We start from the raw sequence: 22,299 nt of genomic DNA on the forward strand, positions 1-22,299 counted from the left end.
ATGGCTGCAAAAAACATTCTGGGAATGCTGGTAAAATTATAATTTCGGTAAAAAGGGTGTATCTATCTATCTATCTATCTATATCTATATCTATATCTATATATATATATCTATATCTATATCTATATCTATATATATCTATATCTATATCTATATATCTATATCTATATCTATATATATCTATATCTATATATATCTATATCTATATCTATATCTATATATATATATATATATATATATATATATATATATATATATATATATATATATATATATATATATATATATATATATATAGAAGGGAAAAGACAAGAACTCTGCTGAGTTATTGCTATAGATTTCTCTGATTACATGAAAAGGGCGCTCTTGTAAATAATTACGCAGCATGGTGAATATTCTAATTACCCCCCTTAGTTTTTTCATGTTTTGTTGCCTCTCAGCTGCATGTCTTTTAAGGTAGTGTCTCTACAAGCTTTTGCACATATTGCCTATTCCTCTTTGCAAGACATCTTAAGATAAGTCAGATTAGAGGGAGAGTGTTTGTGAACAGCAGGTCTGTCACGTTGGATTCCAATAAAATATATTTATGTTAGTGGTTGTAATGTGGCAAAATGTGGAAAAGTTCAAGGGATATGAATTCTTTTGCAAGCCACTGTAAAATAGATTTTCTGAGCATTTTAACCATTTAATTTGCAGAACATGCCTACAAGTCGGTACTTTGTAGAGCTACTTTTTGTGGCAATGACTGCTGCAAGTTTCTTTCGATAAGTCTTTTTTATATATATATATATATATATATATATATATATATATATATATATATAAATAAATAAATAAATAAAGGAAAAATTTGTATTTCTCATTTCACTTTACCAACTTAGACTAGTGATAGTTAAAAAAGATTATAAACCTTTAAATTACAAAACAGGCAAAATGCCTAGGGAGTGAATATTTTTACAAGACACTGCATATTAATAATTTTCTCTGGGTGTCAGTTGCATATTTATTATTTTCATGTCATACGTTGAGAAATACGACTGTGAAAACACCCACCTGAATTGTGGGATTCAGTGTACAACACCAGAGCCATCCATGACGGGAGTAGCGATAGCAAAATCTCTGGTTCAAATAAGAGTTTAAAAGGTAAAGATTCATGCAGGAATTTGTCCAGCGCGGTGAGGAAGTCTGTGGATGATGTTCACTCTTGACAAAATTATTATAAAAAAATCAATTTTGACACAGCATTCAGGAACCAATTTCTTACTAGGACACAATTTCTGGTTTTGTTGTTCCGAGCATTTTCACTCTGCGCGTCTTGGTCCTGGTTATCACAATAACTCTGATCTGATGACAAAGAAGTTGTGCAGCGCTTGTGAAAAAGATTACAGTGGTGAATGGAAGCAGCTGAAAGTCTTACTTTTCGCCCCACTATACACCATCGTCCAACCGACTGGGTTTCACTTGCTTTACTGTAAGGTGGCTGCAAATCTATTTTTCTGAGAACAACATCAGTCTGTCTGTTGTTAAAACACGTAGTTTGGCCCCAAAAAGTCATATCAGGTTGTTGAAACATTTTTGGTGGGGAACATTAAAATGCTCATACAGTTTTGTATTCATTGACTTGGACGGTGAGTCTTTGTTTAGATTAATAAGAGCATCTCTGACTACAGGATTTCCCAAACCAATTGAAGCCAACGCAGCTCGTCAAACTGTCTGGTGGAAAGTGTCTTGATGGCGCAGTTTGAAGGACTGATCATACCAGTAGGTGACGCTAATAAGAGAAATTCTCATAATTTGGACAGACCTTGGTATTTGTGTCAGAAATTTTAACTGGATGTTGTCGGAAAGTCGGTGCAACAGGATCCGACTTCCGCATCCATGATGGCTGCTACTTGTGGAAATCAATGAGTAAAACTTCATACTTGAGGAGGAATTTATCATCTTCTGACCACAGTATTAACTAGTATAAAACTCCCCGTCCTTCATTGTTGGTGAAGGTTTCTCCAATTTCTTTCTATAAGCAGCCACACATATAAAAAAATATTTTTAAGGAAAATAACTGGTAGTTGTGCTCCCTGGTTTAAGACAAGATATCCTTACTCTAAATATGGTGGTTTATCTTCTGTTTTAAGTTACCAATAAGTTACTTTTCCGTCTTGAATAACTTAATTTCTTGGCTCTGTAACACAGAAATATTATGAAATATTTTAAACAACATGTCAACAGCAAACAGGCCTAAATCGGAGGTAACTAGACTTCCGTTCTTTTTGAAAACCTATCGACACCTATCCAGGAGTCTTTGTCAACTCTGGTGCCTCACACTTCAGAAAGAACTGAGCGAAAGGCTGGTTGTCTCCTATTTAAGCCTGATTGCTGTTGTGATGACCCGGATAAGTGAGGATTTGCACAGGTATATGTCCTTTAGACATTTATTGCAAACACATTTTGGCAAATGATTTATTTATTTACTTTAAGCTTTGTTTCTCGGGACTCTGCACATGGTGGTTTACTGAGGTTTTTCTAGGTGGCGTTTTCATGCGCTCATTTTACCTGTACCATGTGTTCATGAGAATGTGCTCACACTGTGATAGTTACACAGAAAATAATCACATTTATACTGTTGATGACAAAAATATCAAGAATAAATCTCTAAAATATCTTCCACTATTGAATCAGAGTAACTGAAGTGGAGACCCTGTCAGATGAAGCCGACCCCATCCTCTCTGCTGTGGTTGGATCTTGTTCAGCAGGAACATGACTGCTGGCTCTGAGCTGCCAGGAAACTGAGAGCAAACCTCCACCTGAGGAATGTGGAAAATATTTACAGAACTCACATTCCACCTGGCTCATAAGCAATGAAAGTTCAGTGGGTGAGTGTACGGTATTCAGAGGTGTGTCCTTATCGATCTGGACTTATCTGTGTAGTCCTCTGCATGAGTCCTGGATCATCCCTCATTTCTGTATATTGCAGTTCCAAATACCAGATGTTCCTCTAATTGGTCATGATGAGAGGTTCCTGAGGCTTTCTGAAGGTCTGACAACCACCGTCTTTGGATTTCTTTCCAAGCATTTTTGATAAATAATCCATCAGCAACTACAACCATCCCTCTAGAAGCAGGAACTCTGGTAGTCTGTTGGTCTGGAGCGTACAGGTGTAGTTAACAAAAGATGAAGAAGGATCGACAACAGCGATGATTTGGAAGAAGCAGTTGTTGCAACTTATCAATATGGAAACGGTTGTATAGCCACTTGAGACCAAATTGAAGCCCTTCACTCTGCAGTGAGAAAGATTTACAAGTGGAAAAGATTCAAGGCCATTCATCCCTGATCTAAAAATAAAAACTCTTTACTCATAAGCTGGTTGGTGCAGTAATTAGAGAAAACTCAAAAAAAAAAAAAATAAAAACAAGATCTATAAGAGTCTAAAGGTCTGAAACAGTGTGTTAAATCTTAAAGCTCAGGATAGGACAATTAGAAAAGTCTCAAAGGTATGACATGTTTTGGAAAGGTTGCTGGTAGAAAGCCTCTAAAAAAGAATCAGATCACAGTAAAGTCTCAAAAGACTTCTGAGAGATAAGTAGAGATGTCTGACCATAACACCAAGCACCCTGTTTGGTAAAAATCCGACACAGGATTTCATCTGAAAAACTTTATACCGTATCGTCAAGCATGGTGGTGGAGGGATGATGATAGGGGCTCGTTTTACAGCCACAGGACCTAAAACTGGGTCATCAGCAGGACACCACTCAGTCCAGTCTACCGCCTGAGCTTTTTCAGGGGATATTTTTTTATCTTGATAAGCCACTTAAATGACTTCAGTTTCATATTGAATATATTATGAAATATATTATGATATTGAATTGAAGTCCAAATGTTTGGGGCACGACTTGCCCCACTTCATAGGTGCACAGAAAGGGACAACGCTCTGGTAATGCGAAGACTGACTGACGCAATGATCTGTTACTAAGGCTGGTTTCTTTACACTGCAAAAAGGGAACTAAAAGTAGGTAAAATCCTCTTGAAATGTGTGCATTTTTCATTGAATTGAGCTGGTAAATCAGACTTTTTACCATTGGAATAAGATTTTTTTGCACTTAAAATGAGAACAATTCGTCTGCATCATCTTATATGAAGTGCAGGATGTCTAATTATCTTATTTTAGGGGTAGAAATTCTCATTCCATTGGCAAATGGTCTTATTTAGCTGCTCAAATCAAGGAAAAATACTTACTTTTAGTTCCCTTTTTGCAGTGTAGCGTCGCCGCAGTCTTCACATGAACTAATTTTGCATCGTGATCAGCTCTCAGCGCCCAGACAAAACATGTCCCCTGAAGTGTCCTTGGAGTCTGAACAGTTTGGGCCTTGCAGCCGTGGGGGACTCTTGTTTCAAACGCCTCTTAACGCCGCTAGCGAGCAGAAATGCCTCTGCGCCATCACAATAACAACAATAACTCCAGCTATCAGATGATCGCGCTCCCTTCTGCACCTCAGCCATAGAGGGTATCATGGTAATTGCTTCCATAAGGGAAGTCTTGGAATGTTTTGTGTGTTGGACTTCCTGGCTTCTCCCGCGTCCTCCGGGGACCCGTTGTTCCGCGGAGGTCTGGGACGGCGCGTCCGAGGGCCGCCTGGCTACAGGGCTGCTGCGAGCGGTTCATGTAGGAGTTTAGTTTAGAAAGGGACAATGGGATGTTTTGTTTTTGTCTTTGATTATTCTCACAGCTTTACTGGAGAAAATGTTGTCCAAACTGGCAGCTCTGAAACACAGTTTGTTTGTTGTTTAGGATGCACACTGCAAAAACGGATCTAAAAATAGGTAAAACATTCTTAAAATGTGTGTTTCTGTCCTAGATTTGAGCAGGTAAATAACATTATCTGCCGATAGAATGAGTATTTTGACCCCTAAAATAAGATTATTAGACATCCTGCAGATCGTTTTATTAATCTGCTCAAATCTAGGACAGATACACTCATTTTAAGATAATCTCACTTATTTTTAGTTCCGTTTTTGCAGTGCAGCATTACTTTCACAAACTTTTTTTTTTAGGATACCTCCAGTTCTCCCGCAGAAGAGTTTTAAAACGGATTCATTCACAAACAGCAGTAAAGTTGCTGCCGAGGCACAGATTTACTCACACGGAAACACACACTGATGTCACCGCCATGCCCATGCCCTAATGACTCTAGATATCCAGATATTTTTTTCCAGTCTCCAGGGTGTTGTTTGGGCCTCGCTGTAATTTGCAGTATGTATTTAACTCTTGCGAGTCACTCGGTCTCCTTTCTGCCTTGGATCGCTTCAGAAAATGTGCAAATGCCATTAAAGTAGCCCGACATGACGCTCTCTGCAGGCCTTGGGAGGCTGTGTGCATGAGCAACAGACTCAAGGGCAGACCTCCCAAATGCATTTTAAAACTATTTTGACAGCGGTGAACATCATGTATGCTGCCGTTTTATAGAAAAACTACCACCTGACAGTATGTGGGAGCTCTTATGATCTGACGTGGAGGTTTGCTGCACATTTATGGTCAAAGCAACTTTTGTGTGCAGTTTCAGTAAACGCTCACCCTGCTGCAGGGTTTACATGCCGTTACATCCGAGCGATGTTTCTCACTCTTCTCCCATTGCAAGCCTTAGTGCCACATTTCTTAGGTTGAATCTTCCTCTCTAACCCTGAGAGATGGAGATGGTGTGGAAATTGCATAAGATCAGGAGTTTCTGAAATGCACATTCAAAGTCCCTTAAATCCTTTTTTCTGATGCTCCTTTCAAACCTGAGCGAGTTGGTCTCCACCCCGTCTAGGATATGAGAAGCAATGAGTTGCTTCCATGTGATTGGCTGACTTGTTATCTTTGTTCCCAGGCCGTTGAGCAGGTGTGAGTCCTTCCTCCGACTGAACCTGGCAGCTGCGTCTTCTGAAACGCTCGCGTTACCTAATGAGTGTTTGCTCCTGCATCAGCTTTGACTCCACGTGGCTTTATTGTGTAATTGTGTGGATCCAAACAGATTAGACAACATGTAAATTACAGATTGGCTTCATTTCACCCCTTCATTTTTCTGCCCCTGAACAAACGTGAGAGGCCAGCGACACGTGTGATTAACTCTAAGCGGCAAGGAGCCACGGACACGTGTTGAGGTCAGATGTTTGGTCGAGCAAAGGGCTCCGAGCGTTTGCTCAGCTGGAAGCTGACATGGGTGTCATCCTGTGATTTATACACACAGCCTGTTGGATTCACAGAGGATCTACTTCAGACAGGAGGCTGACAAGTGGACGTATAATTGTAGACAAGCAGCCGCCTTCAGGGTCCCTTTTAGGAAACATTTCCCGAAGGTTCACACAGGATGTTGTCAGATACAGAAGCTTGAGGGAACCTTGAAGGCAGGAGTCTGGAGCGTACGCATGTCAGGAGGGGAAGATGTCAGCAATGACCTTAGAGAAGCAGTTTCTGCTCCCCGTCAATGTGGGGAAGGCTTATCAGCCATTTCTAAACTGCTTGAAGCCTGATCATTGTACAGTCAGAAACTGCATTCATATAAGACATTTTCTCATCTTCCCAGGAGAGAACCAATCAGCCAAATAAACCCTAAAACCAGATGGTGGAATATCCTGAGTAATTACAACAAATACAAGAACTACATTAGCATTTTTAGACCTTTTGCCCCAAACCGCCACACAGCCAAGCTAAGGATCCCATTGGAAGCACTTTGCGTCTAATGGTTGGACTGATGGACTGATTTCTGACCAAATTTGGCAAAGAGTATTACTTTTTTGGAGCCCGACTTAAATATAAACCACTACATCTCTGGGAAAACGTCCTATAGATAGAGGAGACAGTTTTTTTTGGTTGTTTTTTTAGATAGTGGAGACAATACTTGAGACATTAGGCTAACAGACACAATGTTAGCCAATGCTGGGAGAAAACCAAACAGCACATTGGCTAAGCCGGAGGTTCCCAAACTTTTTAGCCTGCAACTCCAAGAATAACAGCGCCAGAGAATGGTGAGCCCATTTTGTCGAGCAGGATTTTTTCCCCCTCTTTTTTGTGTGTGGAAATTCTGAGAATAAGGTAATATTTTTCTAAGAACTGAAGATCATCAAAAGTGGTCGCAAACACAGCAGCAACAAATCCACGGCAGAGTGGCTGAAAGAAGTAAAGGTGGTGTTGCACTGATGCAATCAAAGTAAAGAACTCAGTCACATTGAAAATACTGACGAAAGTGAGCTGTTCATGGATGAATGTCTGCAGACCTCAATAAAAAAAAAAACAATAAATAAAGATGAAAGGGTCAAAAACTGCTCCTCAATGTCGTGAGAGAGCGTGACAGTCATGCAGAAAACAGCTACTTCAAGCTACTGCTGATGCACTGCTGAAACATTGGGTGGACTTAGGTTTTCCCACGACTGCATTGACTTTCTTGTAAAACTGCACCTCTGCCTGGGGTCTCACAGAGCTGAAGACGTTGACCCATATGAATAACAGAATAATCTGAAACCTGGATTTGTTTAGTAAAGCAGCTGGCATTTTCAAAACTTTTCTCCCACGATGAATCAGCAGGACATCAGCCCAGTTCATCACAGCTGAGTGCTTAAATGCTGCTACAGTGTGTCACTTGAAGCTGCTCCTTTTGGTCCCAGTGCTGTGTATTAAAATATATTTCAGAGGCTAATTATTTAGCCTCTTAATTTTTTTGCACATCCCCAACGCACATTATGAGCAGCTAAGCTAGCCTTGACTTTTGTGTCACAATACATCTCAATATTTCAATTCAATTCACTTTTATTTCTATAGCGCCAATTCATGAAACATGTAATCTCAAGCCACTTTACAAAGTCAAATTCAATCTAATTATACAAAAAATGTTCCTATATAAGGGAACCAGTTGATTGCTTCAAGTCTTGACAAGCAGCATTCACTCCTGGGGAACCGTAGAGCTACAGGGAGAGTCGTCTGCATTGTACATGGCTTTGCAGCAATCCCTCATACTGAGCAAGCATGGAGCGACAGTGAGAAGAAAAACTCCCCATTAACAGGAAGGAAAACTTCCAGCAGAACCGGGCTCAGTATGAACGGTCATCTGCCTCGACCGACTGGGGTTACAGAAGACAGAGCAGAGACACAACAAGAGAGACAAAAAATCACAGAAGCACACATTGATCCAGTAATCTGTTCTACATTAGATGGTAGTAGCGGGTGAGCCGTCTTCTCTGGATGATGTCACAGTTAACAGAACGCCAGACCAGGTGTACCTACTATGAAGATAAAAGAGAGAGAACAAAAAGTTAAAAGCTGAAATGACGACAAGCAATGAAAATTGGAGAACAGTAGGAGAACTCAGCAGAGTGAGAGAAATAGACCCTGATGTCCTCCAGTAGGCTAAGCCTATAGCAGCATGACCATAGAGACAACTCAGGGTAACCTAAGCCAATCTAACTATAATATATATACTATATATTTCATTCCTTTAGTGATCCACTGATTAAAGGTTGATACAGCTGGGAATCTAAGTGAAACTGGGTGCAAACAAACAATAATTTACTGTTGGTTGATCGTTGGTTTGTGTTGCAGCTGAGAAGTGGTACAAGCGACAGCTGACCTACCAGATAGTGAACTGGCCTCGCCACCTGTCCCTGGTGTCCGTGCGACTGGCGGTGCGAACCGCTTTCCAGCTTTGGAGCAACGTGTCTGACCTGGTGTTCCAGGAGGCCCCCGAGGGCCCCGCAGACATCCGGCTGGCTTTTTATGAGGGAGACCACAACGACGGGACCGGTAACGCTTTCGACGGCCCAGGTAAGAGTCGTTATCATGAATTATTATTATTATTGTGAATCGATTTAGTAAATGCAGTAACCTTACATTCATTAAAAACCATTAAAAGAACCAAATTAATTTGTTCATATAGTTAAAATCACACAATCACCAAGTTAATGATTGGTGTGACCTGTTCTCACAAAGAGGCATACTGAAGTAATTCCTGTAAAGATTTATTTCTTACTGCAGGCAGAGAACAAATAGACCTAATTAGTCCAGTTCAGTGATATATTTGACCCTCAAATCCCAAACACTGTATAATCCTTCAGTGTGCACTTTCTCTTTTAATCCTGCATAAAGAGCTTGGTGCACACACTATAAATTCAATCCATTTCCATTATATTCAGTATTCAGTTTCCTTATATACAGTTGAAACTAGAAGTTTACATATATTATATAAAAATACACATAAGCTTTTGTTTCTCACTGTCACTGAAATCTGAATAAACCTTTTTTCTATTTTAGGTCTGTTAGAATTACCAAAATTATTTCTGCTCCCTAAATACCAGAATAATGAGAAAAGGATTATTTTTGACAACAATTTATTATTTTCTTCATATTCAGACGTTTACATACACTAAGATCACTGTGCCTTTAAAATTTTGGTTTGCCCAGAAGATGATGTCACGTCTTTGGGAGCTTCTGATAGGTTTATTGATAACATCTGAGTTGATTTAAAACACGCCCGTAAATGTTTTAAAGGCACACCTAAAACACTCTGCCTTCTTGTGTCAAAATCAGTCAAGATCTCAGGAAGAGAATTGTGGACTTGCACAAGTCTGGTTCATCCTTGGATGCAGTTTCTAAATGCCTGAAGGTGCCATGTTCATCTGTTCAAACAATTAGACGCAAGAATAAACACCAAAGGACTGCCCAGCCATCACACCGCTCAGGAGGGAGATGGGTTTGGTCCAAAACGTGCATGCCAACCCAAGAACAAAAGCAAGAGAACATTTGAAGAGTGTCTAATTATCCACAGTAAAACAAGTACTACACCGACATGGGCTGAAAGGCTACTCTCCCAGGAAGAAGCCACCACTCTAAAAGAAACACATGAAAGACCGATTACAGTTAGCAAATGCACACAAGGACAAGGACATTCATTTGTTGAGACATGTTCTGTGGTCTGATGAAAATAAAACTGTTTGGCCACAATGACCATTGTTACATTTGGAGGAAGAAGGGGGAACCTTTCAAGCCTGAGAAAACCATCCCAGCTGTGAAATACGGCGGTGGCAGCATCATGTTGTGGGGTTGCTTTGCTGCAGGAGGGACTGGTGCACTTCACAAAATAGATGGCATCATGAGAAAAAGAACATTATGTGGAAACTTGAAGCAACATCAACCAGAAAGTGGAAGCTTGGGTGTAAATGGGTCTTCCAAATGGACAATGGCCCGAAGCGTGCAGCTAGACTGGTTACAAAGTGGCTTAAGGATAACAAAGTCAATGTTTAGGACTGGCCATATCAAAGCCCTGATTTATCCTATTAAAAATCTATGGGCAGAGCTGGGAAGGCGTGTGCGAACAAGGCAGCCTGCAAACCTGGCTCAGTTACACCAGTTCTGTCAGGAGGAATGTTCCTGCCAACTTTTGTCAGAAGCCAAAACATTTTGGCCCAAGTCTTACAGTTTAAAGGCAAGGGTACCAAATGTTAACAAAAATATACGTAAACTTCTGACCTTCAAGTAAGTAATAAAACTATGTCCAAAAAATGATTGCTCTTGTTATTCTGGCGTTTAGAAAGTAGAAATAATGTTGGCAATCCAAACGGACCTGAGACAGGAAAGGTTTATTCAGATTGCATGTGTGACGGTGAGAAAAAAAGCTTATGTGCCTTTTATTTATATATATATATATATATATATATATATATATATATATATATATATATATATTTACAGTTGAAAACTTCTGTTTTCAACTGTAGCACCGATTCACAACAAATATCACCTCAAAGCATTTTATGACACAAACTAATCTCAGGTAAATACAACAATATAGAGTAATTTCTCTGATTTGCTGATGATATCGACAAAAAGTCTGTTATGTAATGAACAATTCAATTAATTTCTGGGGCTAAAACGTTTTTCTGCCTAAGGAAAACAAAAACTGTTGATTGAATTGAATGTCTGATATTATAGGATTTCCTCCTTATTAATGAGCTTGTACTGACAGTTGGTTGTGTTGAGTTGTTATCTTCACTGAAATCCCTTATGGTAAGGATACATGTAACAGCTCAGTTAGAGTGGCCATCATTGATAGGGGTGGTTTGAGGAGACAAATACAAACATGCACACATATAAAAATAGAGACAGAAGCACTGATCCAGTACTTCTTTCCACATTAAAGTTAAAGTGGAGACTTAATGGCAGACGCAGCTCCTTTAGTGGCTTGATCTAGGAAAGAAACAGAGCCACCAATAACTGAGTGCACATAAGTAGTGGCAGGAATAACTCATTCAGTTGCTTTACGTTGGAGGAAAACAAGATTAAACACAAGAAAACCTCTATACAGTGAGAACATTATGTTGTTGACATCAGCCCCCCCCAAAAAAAGGTGGCTAAACAGAAGCACCAGGCCAGGGGTAGCTTCTGCAGCAAAAACTGCATTTATTGCAATTATTGGAGAGTAGTAGGAGAAAGTAGCAGAGTGAGGAAATGTGTTCACTATGTCCTCCAGCAGCCTAAGCCTATATGAGCATAACTACAGAGATAGCTCAGGATATCCTAAGCCACTTTGTCAAAAAGGAAAGTTTTAAGCCTAGTCATAAAAGTAGACAGGGTGTCTGCCTCACAGACTAAAACTGGGAGTTGGTTCCACAGGAGAGGAGCCTGATAGCTAAAGGCTCTGCCTCCCATTCTACTTTTAGAGACTCTAGGAACCACCAGCAGACCTGCAGCCTGAGAGCGAAGTGCTCTGTTAGGAACATATGGGGTAATCAGAGCTCTGATATATGATGGAGTTTGATTATTAAGGGCTTTATATGTGAGAAGGAGAATTTAAGATAATAGATTTAACAATGAAGAAAAGCTAAAATGGGAGAAATATAATTGTAGAGAATTGCAATAGTCCAGCATGGAAGTAAAACATGCATGGACCAATGCCACTAATATTTCAAACAATGTCACTAATATGTCAAATCACAACAGTGAAATAACTCATTTATTTTGCATAACCGTGACAGAAACAGAAAAAGGCACATTTTAGGCTGTGCTACAGAAGTAGATGTTTCATTTTTTTTTAAGTAAGGTTCTGCAGGGCTGTTGGCAGCAGCCAATATCTTTACTGTTGACAGCAAAGATATTTTGTTGGAGACACACGGAAGGAGGACAACCACATTTAGCCTTTTGGTCTCCAGGTAAAACACGATGTAAGGAGGAAAACTAACAGAGCACATCATCCTGAAATCAGACGTTAACTAATGCAGGTAAGATACTGATTACTGCTCCCTGTCCAAAGAGATCCCACTTTAAAAAGAATACAAAAGGTTTACATATAATAGAAAGGCAAACCTCTGAAAAGCCGCAATATAAAATCCACCGTGGCCTTGCTATAAAACTAATTATGAGATATTAAAAAACACAGTTAGTGGTAAAATCGTTGCTGTTCAGTTAAACATGAGCCCGTCTGACACGCAGGTGGGACCTTGGCTCACGCTTTCCTGCCCCGCCGAGGAGAAGCCCACTTCGACATGGCGGAGAGGTGGACGCTGAACGGACACAAGGGCCACAACCTGTTCATGGTGACGGCCCATGAGATCGGACACACCCTGGGCCTGGAGCACTCGCCCGTGCGGCACGCTCTGATGTCTCCGTACTACAGGAAGCTGGGCCGCAGCCTGGTCCTGAGCTGGGACGACATCCTGGCGGTGCAGCAGCTCTACGGTGAGAAGACGGTCGCTCTGGGGGACGTAAGGGCGGGGCGGCTGTCGGATCTAATGGCGAAATGAGAAATCTGTCTGGCTTCAAGGACATTCCAGAGGGTGGAAGCCGTAATGGTTACGACAGCAGGCTGTCTTTGAGGAGACCCTGGTGTAGAATAATCCTTTTGTAATGTCGCTCATTAAATCAGCGGAAATAAAGGGTCAAACAGCCACTGGCGGCAGACGGAGGTCAGAAGTTTACATACATTCATCCTAAATACAAATCAAATTTTGTGCTCTTTAGTTCAGGGTGGGATGATTATACAACAAACGCCTTTAATGGTTTTTAGGAAAACGTACACTGAGCACAAAGGTTAAAATTTAATATCCATTTTCCCTGATCCACGCTCAGTCAAACTTATGCTCAAGTATTTTCACATAATATCTGAATAAACTGTTTGGATTCCTGCAGCGGATCCAGCTTTTAGTCGCTATCCACACATTTTCCACTGGGTCAAAGTCGGGGCCATTCTGGAACCGTAGTGTGTGTCAACTATCCGTCCCAAACTGTCACCGTGTGTTGGGTGTTCAGAAAGCCCAGGAAACAAAAACCAAGGCTCAAGCCTGAAATGTTTTGGAAACAGCCAAATTTTCCAGGTGCCCACATGGACTAGCCAAGTGGCTTCAGGAGAGAAGTTTATGTCAAATGAGTCAGAGATCGGGCTTTTTGGACTAATTTAGATGAGGAATGTTAGGCTTTGAAACCTGAACGGTAAATGGACTGAACTTATATAGCGCTTTTACAGTCTTACTGACCAGCACTCTACACTAGAGCCACTTTCACCCAAACGCTCTCACTAACTCCCACATTCATACACCGACAAGCAACTCGGAAACTTGGGGTTGCCTACCGACATGTGACAACAACCTTCTGATTGCAAGACGACTACTCAACCCATCAAGCCACAGTCTCCCCCCATGAACAATTTATGAATTGTGAAGCACGGGGGCGGTAGTATCATGCTGAGGTGTGTGTTTTGCTAAAAGTGGGTGGAATGATGAAGGACTGATGAAGGACTGATGAAGGACTACCCTTTTGGACTTCACCTCAGCTCAACAGCTGGATGGTTCAAACCTGGACACAGCGTACTGGAGCATCAGATAGAAAACATCAACAAGAAAGTACAACTAGTGCACTCACTTCCTGTGTTTTTAAACACCGCTGAGGCTCCATGTTGTACCGTGATTGCAAGATGAAGGTCTTTACGGTGGTTAAGCGTACACATTCAGAGCTGTTGCGTAATCAGCCTGACGGCTTTAATGCAACAAGTGAGAGGCCTGGCGCAAAAAGCCGGGAACTTTCTGCGGTCTTTAAGTTTCTCTGAGTCGCTGGCAAACATGGGAACAGCTGCTAATCTAAACCACTACATCCCATCTGAGTGCTGCTGGCTGGGTTTATCATTGCAGCAGGAAGGATCCGGCCTCTGACCTCTCTCGTACTGAGGTTTAATGCTAGGAGCGTCAAAATAAAACACTCAGAGGGGTGACTGTGTGTCACTGTTATCCAGGGTTTCCCTGGGAGTTGCTGCCAGCCCTGCTGTGATGGATGACGGCTGTGGGAGCATCTCGCTATCACTGTGTGCGTGTTTCTGTTTACAGGGAGTGTGCCGTATCTCCTGGCATGTGTAAGGGCAGGTTTCCACACGTGTTGTTATGCGTTCGCTGTTTCTTTTCCACCTTCTTGGAAAACGGATTCAATGCAACATTAAAACCAACCTAAACATTATCGAGTCTTTTCACGTCACATGCAGCTCCTCGCCCTCCTCTCTGCGTCCGGGCGCTGCTCTGGGATTCGTGAGAAGACCCTCCTCCGCTTTGACCCTGAGCTTCAGGTGCGCTGCAGCTGCTCGCTGCAGGAATGCCTCCATGCCTGCCGGGCAGTCACACAATCATTTGTATAATTCGGCTCTGAACTCGAGATCGGGCTCAGCCGCCTCTCGATGCCTCCTTCTCCTTCTCTACTTATCTGAGGAGACCCATCTGCTCGGCCTCTGGACACATCCTGTCCTCAGCTTCCTGAAAAGGTATTCAGCTGAAATCCTTACACAATCGGATTACTGGTCGAGCTGAAGTAAAAAACAAAGCAGTTTGGCTGTTTTTTTTTATTTTTTAATTTGGCAATCAGCTGAAGTTTTGCAAAACCCTGCTTGATTTTTTCCCCCCCTCCCTTGTACACTCAGCTGTGTATGATTTCCACCCTACGGCTGTAGTTTCTGCAGCTGCTCCCACAGATACAGAGGGTACTGCTGGCGCTGCAGAAGAAAAAAAACAAAAAAAAACAACCTTCAGCCTGAGGTAATTGTGTTTGTGAGGGAACCGTTCCTGCCGCTTTGACTCGCTGCTCTCCTGCAAGCCGATGAGAAACACGTTTATGTCAGGTTGAATCTGTCAACCATGAGGTCTGCACTGCAAAAACAGAACTTAAAATAAGCAAAATGTTCTTAAAATATGTGTATTTGTCCTTGATTTGAGCAGGTAAATAAGATGGTTTGCCAATGGAACAAGATTTTTTACTTTAAAATAGGAACAACTCATCTCCATCATCTTATTTCAAGTGCAGAATGTCTAATTATCTTATATTAGGGGTCAAAATACTCATTCCATTGGCAGATAATCTTATTTACCTGCTCAAATCAAGGACACATACACTAACTTTAAGAACATTTTACAAATTTTTAGATCTGTTTTTGCAGTGTGATCAACATCGATGGGAAGTTCAGAACCTGCAATACAATTAACAGTTGTTATTTAAGCACGTTATACTCAAACATAAGAAAAATGTTGAAAAAAAATGAAGTTATAGTTAAAAGAATAGCAAACAGGCTTAAATCGGAGGCCACCGGACTTTCGGTTCTTTCTGGAAACGTTTCCAGGAGACTCTGGTGGCCCGCTCTTTGAGCAGCGCCTCTCAAATGTTAAAGCACGAGCGACTGCAGGACTGTCGTTTAGTATCTTGTCTTCCCTTCATGACAACCTGAGAACGTCAAAAGGTTTTTGTGTTTGAGCGAAGTCAGACGTGCAGACCTTATCTCTGTGCTGCCATCCATTGGGGGTTTGTGTTACAGGCTATCTCTGGTTTTCCTGCAGTCTTCCTACAAACTCATGAGGAGGCTGATTTTATCCACCTCCAGGACAAATATTTGCTCAGATCTTTGCTAAACCAAATGACTATAATCAAGTTTAAGTAGGCATTGTTTACTCGTTGCCTTGTTCTCCTCATTCCGGTCCGGGTGCTTTGATTTGCGGGCAGGTATCTATTACGAAGCAATACAGCCTAAAGACGGTGGGGAGACCTTAGTTTTAGTGCTCCACTAAAGCAGATTTGTTCAGGATTCCAGCCAGAGCTCTATAAGTCTTGTTTACTTCTCGGGATCCATCCGTTTACATTGACCCCACCACATCCTGTAAAGAACAATTTAAATGTTAACATCCTTCTCGTCTCCTATTTTGGATCTGCCGCCTGTTTAGTCCCGCGTAGCCTCTGATTTATACAGAGATTTCAATCGCTTGTTCTGACGGAGGGAAAACGAGACTCTCCCTTAAATTTCGTGACGGCCGTCAAAGCGGCACCAGACGAGGCCTGTCTGGTTGCCTTCGCGCTGACTGAGCGGTCGGGTCGCCTCTGCTTTCAGGTAAGCCGCTGGGCCATCGTCCCGTCAGGCTGCCCGGACAGGTGTTACACGCCGCGCTGCAGGAGTGGGAGTTCACCGAGCTTCAGAGCCAGAACCCAGGACACCCGCTGTATTGCCAGGGGGTCTTTGACGCCATCACTGTGGGTGAGGTCCAAATAAAATATCCCACTTTGTTTTTTTGCTTGAGAGGAAAATGCATCATCTCCTGTGTCCTTTCTGCGTGTCCAGATGAGAAGCAGACAGTGCTGGTGTTCCGGGGCGGCGTGTTTTGGACGGTATCGGCTGCGGGCGGCGTGAGCGGCCCGCTCCTCCTCCAGCAGCGCTGGCCTGGCCTCCCCCGCGCCGTGGAAGCTGCAGCCTTCTCCCCTCTGGACTCCAAGTGGTATTTTTTCAGAGGTGCTGCTTCACTGAGCTCATTAATTGGACGCCGTGCTTTACCTAACCTGCTGACTGCCATCACATCTGTGGTACAGCTTCCAAAATAGACTCTGATGGGCCCGTTTATGGAGCAAAACGCTTTTTGAGAGCATGCTGCTCTGGGGCTTCAGCTGTGGATTTTTAATTAGCTTCTCCTTTGTGCTAAAGGCTATTAAAGTGTTTGTAGCTGCCAAAAGTTCCCGCAGAGAGCCAGAAACCTGCCGCATCGGTGTTCTGCTACATGCAAATAAGTCTTATATTAACCACAGAAGCTCTCTCAAAGCATAACTCAAACTCTAATTCATACGACAGCCAGCATGGTGAGAAGAATCCACCGTTTCATCTACAGTGGCTTGGCAAGGCTTTTCAAACTCCTTCAGCTTTTGAACATTTTGCTACGTTGTAACCACAAACCTCAGTATGTTTGATTAGGATTCATTCATTGGGTGAGGGACCAAAACTAAGTACAGCGCATGATTATGAAGTACCGTATTTTCCGGACTATAAGTCGCAGTTTTTTTTCATAGTTTGGCCGGGGGTGCGACTTATACTCTGGAGCGACTTATGTGTGAAATTATTACACATTTTTACCGGTATATCATTACAGCTGTTATTTTCACACCAAACCTCAAGAGGGCGCTCTAGGCCTGTGTTGAATCAGACGTAAGCGACATAGAAGCGGAAGTGCGGCATTTTCTACCCCCAGAGTTAACGGAGTTATTTGAAAGTGACACAGAGGATGAAGATTTCACTGGATTTTAGTTATTTGGAGTGACACGGGCGCTTTGGTTAACTTCTTTGCATGTTATTTATGCTATAGTTATCTGAATAGCTTTTAATATGTTATGTTAACATACCAGGCACGTTCTCAGTTGTGTCATGTAGCGTAAGCTAACCGTACAATTATTCAGCCTGTTGTTGCCTCCGTTCTATTTTTATTTAAAATTGCCTTTCAAGATGACATGTCTGTTCTTGATGTTGTATATTATCAAATAAATTTCCCCCAAAAATGCGACTTATACTCCAGTGCGACTTATATATGTTTTTTCCTTCTTTATTATGCATTTTATGGCTGGTGCAACTTGTACACAGGAGCAACTTACAGTCCGGAAAATACGGTAATACGGGGATTTTCAAAGTAAAAATCTGGAGAGTGTGCTGTAAAGGCCCATTGAAACAAGGTATTTTTCAGTCTGCCTGTTGCATCTGGGAACATCAAGTCCTACCATTATTCCTCAATTGTAGCGTATTTTCGGACCATAAACCGCACCGGATTATAAGGCGCATTAAATATTCTTTCCAAGTATGTAATATCACTCCGCCCCTCAACAAACACAGCTCTCTCCTGAGAGGGAGAGCTATCCATCTCTGCTGGGAGGACAGAGTAAATGGATTACACCGCCCTGTTTCTAACATAAGGCGAAAACAAACGTAACTTTTATATTGAATTAACTTAATTGGTTTATTGTTGCTAATGTGTATTCCGGGCACGGACTGCCTTACATGAATGCACTTCTAATATAGACATTACAGTCAGGCAGTGTTGTAGACCGCTCAGGTGTCCGATTAGGTAGTGACACGGTGTACCGTAATGCTCCAAATATTAATTTGAGCAGAACGTCTTCGTTGCTAACTAAAGTGGTACTTACACATTTTGACAGACTTTTGAGCGCATCGTACCACATAAAATTGGTGAGTAAGCACAACGGTAATCACATATAAGGTACACCATCAATTTTTGAGAAAATTTAAGGATTTTAATTGCGCCTTATAGTCTGAAAAATACGGTATTCAGGTCTGTGCTTTAATTGGCCCATTCTAATACTTGAAAGTGCCTTGATTTAAACCACTGGGTTGCAGCTGGGGCTGGATTGTTTTGGGGTTGTTGTATTTAGCTCCAGTGATATCGTTGTCAACTTTGAGCAGCCTCCCTGTTCCCGCTGAGGCGGAGCCTTCCTACAGCCTGATGCTCATACCACCATGTTTCCCTGCGGGATCGTGATCAGGATGACGTGAAGTGTCACTTGCCCGCCACATATTGCATGTAGGGCAATCGTATTAATGGCGGTCTCCTCTGAGCAGAGCGCTTTCCTACCTCGTGTTTCTCTGTGTCTCCTGCACGATTTGTGCCAAACTACAAGAAGGACTTCTAATAGCTTTCTTTCAACGACGGCGTTCTACTCACAGTCGTGCTATAAAGGCCAAATTGGTGAAATGCCCAATTAGCATTTGTCCTGTCAGCAGATTCTCCCACCTGAGCTGTAAATCTGCAGCTCCCCCAGAGTTAGCGTAGGCCTGCTGGCTGCTTCCCTTCATCAACGATCTCTTTGCTCACGACGTCAGTTTAAAGGCCCATTCATACCCTACGTTTGGCCTACATGTCCGTATTTCTGTCCGTACGTTCTATCCGTTGACTCCTTCATACCTCCGTCCGTTGAGGTGCGCAATAACCAATATTTCCTCTACGTGGCAGTGCTGGGCGCCAATGATTCGTCACTGATCAAACACGGCGACGGTCCAATACGTGATTTTGTTGTATTTGCTCCGTAAGTAAACTTTTTGTTTGTCCCTGTGCCCCGGACACGACACATCATATGTGTGGGTAGTTGCGGACAAGCTCCGCAAGTTGTTCCTCGAATCCCGCCATTGTTTAAAGCCCAGAATTACAACCTTCTTCGTGGTTTTGTTGACATTTTGTACTACAAACTCAATAGCGCCCCCACCGTTTCCGGTAGTATTGCTCCGTATTGATCCGTTTCGTCCGTAAGCGTAAGCTCCCAATTTTCGTGTCAAAGTACGGACGAAATCGACGGTTAGAACGTATGAAACACTCCACACGTATCCGTATCCGTCTTTTACGTGAGGTATGAATGGGCCTTAAGGGGTAGGTTGTGTTTTCAGATGGTGGACTTAACAGTTACCCACGGGAAGCTCAAAGAGGCCTCTACAGGTAGACCTAATTACTAATTTAATAATCACCACATGGTGTTTAGGAATGTCAGAGCTCAGAGGGGTGAATATAAATTCACGGCACACTTTTTCAGATTTTTATTTGTTACATTTTTTTTATTTTCCTCAATCTTCACAATTATGTACATTTTGAAGCGTGTCCTGTAAAGTCCCAATAAGCTATTTTGAGGTTTGAAGATTATTTAACTCTCCTAAATGCCACTGTATGAGGTCATCCATCCCGTGACAGGAGCCAGAGCTTTACTGTGGAATAAGCATAATCAGAAAAACAACCATCTCTGTGACTCCATAATGAACTTGGTTTCTTTTGCCTAATATCCTGCAGGCAAGCGGATGTGGCGCTACGCAGGCACTGGGCTGGACCCGGGGTTCCCCAGGAAGAGCCAGGAGCTGGGACTGCCTCGCCGCCCGGACTGCGCTTTTTACTATGCCCCTCTGGGTCATATGGTGCTCTTCAAGGGCCCCCGCTACTTTGTGCTCAACCTTAAGACTCTTCACCAGGAGGCCTATTATCCCCGCAGGCTGACAGACTGGACCGGGCTGCCGCAGGGCGTCAACGGGGCGCTGACCCGTCCGGACGGGCGACTCTACCTGTTCAAAGATCAGCGGTTCTGGAGGTTCGACCCCAAGAAGGTGCGGGTCACCAGAGAGGGCCAGTGGGCCAAGGATTTACGCTGGACTGGCTGTAGCAGTATTTCACAGAGCAATAACATCCTTTGACCACCAGGGGGAGCAAAGGCAGTTTGTTTCACGTACAGGAGGGAATCCTGCACAGTTTTAACAAAAACTCTCATATTACTGATATTAAACACTGATATTAGTGTGACACCCCTCCATTAAACCAGAAGCATACACAGTATTTATACTACTGAAAACGACTTATACAACGAGGCAGTGTTGTAGTACTCGAGTCCGAGTCATTAGCTAAATTTAGAGACTCGTGACTTGACTTGGACTTGAGCACTGATGACTCGAACTTGGACTCGGATTCCTACATTCAGATCATTCTGACTTGGAAATTGAGAAAAAGACTTGACTTTTTTTTATATCATTAGGCTATAATTTTAATATGTCATTAGAATATTATTTGGTGTATGATTTTAATATCTAAATTATTAGTGCAATGTGGTGGAGTGTGGATTTGTTTTTTAGTTTTAAAACATGTAGGCCATGCTTACTTTAGTGCGGAACTTGGACTCGACTTGGATCAATAGTGGATCAATACTCGACTCGGACTTGACTCGGATGAGTAGTGGACGCGACTCGGACTCGACTCAGAGTTTTTTTAATGACTTGGACTCAACTTGGATCAATAGTGACTCAACTCTGACTTTTTTTTAATGACTCGGACTTGAACACTGGAGACTCGAACCTGGACTCGGACTCGAGGCATAGTGACTTGACTACAACACTGCAACGAGGTATGTGTAATTATTGTCTAACCAATACTGCTTCAATGTGTTATAAGGCAAGAAAATATTTTATCCACCCATCGATCATGCTTAAACATGACAGAACATATAAGAGTACACACTTGGTGGATTTCATTCGTTTCATGTGACAGCCTGTGTGCAATAAAGAGGGGTGTGTGGTGAGGCACTTATTTATAATCAGAGGTGGGTAGAGTAGCTTCAACGTATTTTTACTCAAGCAAAAGCAGTCGCCTAAGAAATTACTCAAGTAAGAGTAAAAAAGTATTCAGTAAGAAGGCTGCTCAAGTACTGAGTAACTAATCCTAACATTTGATGATTTAATATTTAAAGATTATGTAATCAGGCAGACACAAATATAAGGTTATGTGCAAATTCTGACATTTTAAAGAAAAGAATGAAAAAATATACAAAGAATAACATGATTGCAAAAATAAACTTTTCTAAACCATTCTTTCAACATTAAACTTAAAAGCTATACTTACAGCAGTTAATATAGTACATTAGAACAGTGCAAAGTACTTCCAGTGACAATATCTACTGTTTACTGTACGTTCATCTGACCTCCAAAGGGCTCAATGTGCTCAGCAGATATAAAAATAACATTAAAACAACAAAGATTGTGCACAAATAAGAAGTCTCACTTTAACATGAACTCTAGGTTTTTGTCTCCCAGTTGCATTTTTGCCTAAAACAAGTTTATTTATTTGTGAAGTTACTCACAGTAGGTAGAGTAACCAAAAATGTTATACTCAAGAGTAGCAATACTAATAAGTAAAAAGTCCAGTGCAGTAAAACTACTCCCAAAAGTACATTTTTCTCAAAAAGCTACTCAATTAAATGTAACTGAGTAAATGTAACTAGTTACTACCCACCTCTGGTTATACCTTCTACAAAGGCAGGCATAAATATTACACACCTATATCACCTTAGGCAAATATTATACTTAACAAGAGGTGAAAGGCATTAGAAACTTTTTGCTGTCAGTTTTTGCGCTTTAAACATTCAGTTTGCAAATGAACCAAAGGTGATGACCTGATCAGGAAACATGAGCGACACGGAACGGGATTCAGGAGCCGAAGCGTCAACACCGGACCAACACCTGTGGTGAGGGATGC

The 22,299-nt window shown here is 41.9% G+C and overlaps 1 protein-coding gene across 2 annotated transcripts in view; it reads left to right on the forward strand.

Annotated features, from left to right (window-relative positions):
• mmp28 (matrix metallopeptidase 28) overlaps positions 1–20,637 on the forward strand; it is a 34,344-nt gene extending 13,707 nt beyond the window's left edge. The window contains exons 4-8 of one of the 2 annotated variants that reach the window (XM_012859422.3): positions 8,567–8,788; positions 12,449–12,694; positions 16,365–16,508; positions 16,593–16,746; positions 20,077–20,336. In XM_012859422.3, the coding sequence (XP_012714876.2) occupies positions 8,567–8,788; positions 12,449–12,694; positions 16,365–16,508; positions 16,593–16,746; positions 20,077–20,239 (929 nt within the window). In that variant the 3' untranslated portion in view covers positions 20,240–20,336. Of the gene's footprint in view, positions 1–8,566; positions 8,789–12,448; positions 12,695–16,364; positions 16,509–16,592; positions 16,761–20,076 lie in introns of both variants that reach the window. The other variant, XM_012859421.3, reaches the window with a different exon arrangement.
• The last annotated feature ends 1,662 nt before the right edge of the window (positions 20,638–22,299 follow it).

The sequence above is a fragment of the Fundulus heteroclitus genome, chromosome 18 (assembly GCF_011125445.2).
Source record: "Fundulus heteroclitus isolate FHET01 chromosome 18, MU-UCD_Fhet_4.1, whole genome shotgun sequence".
In the NCBI taxonomy this organism is placed as follows: Eukaryota; Metazoa; Chordata; class Actinopteri; order Cyprinodontiformes; family Fundulidae; genus Fundulus; species Fundulus heteroclitus.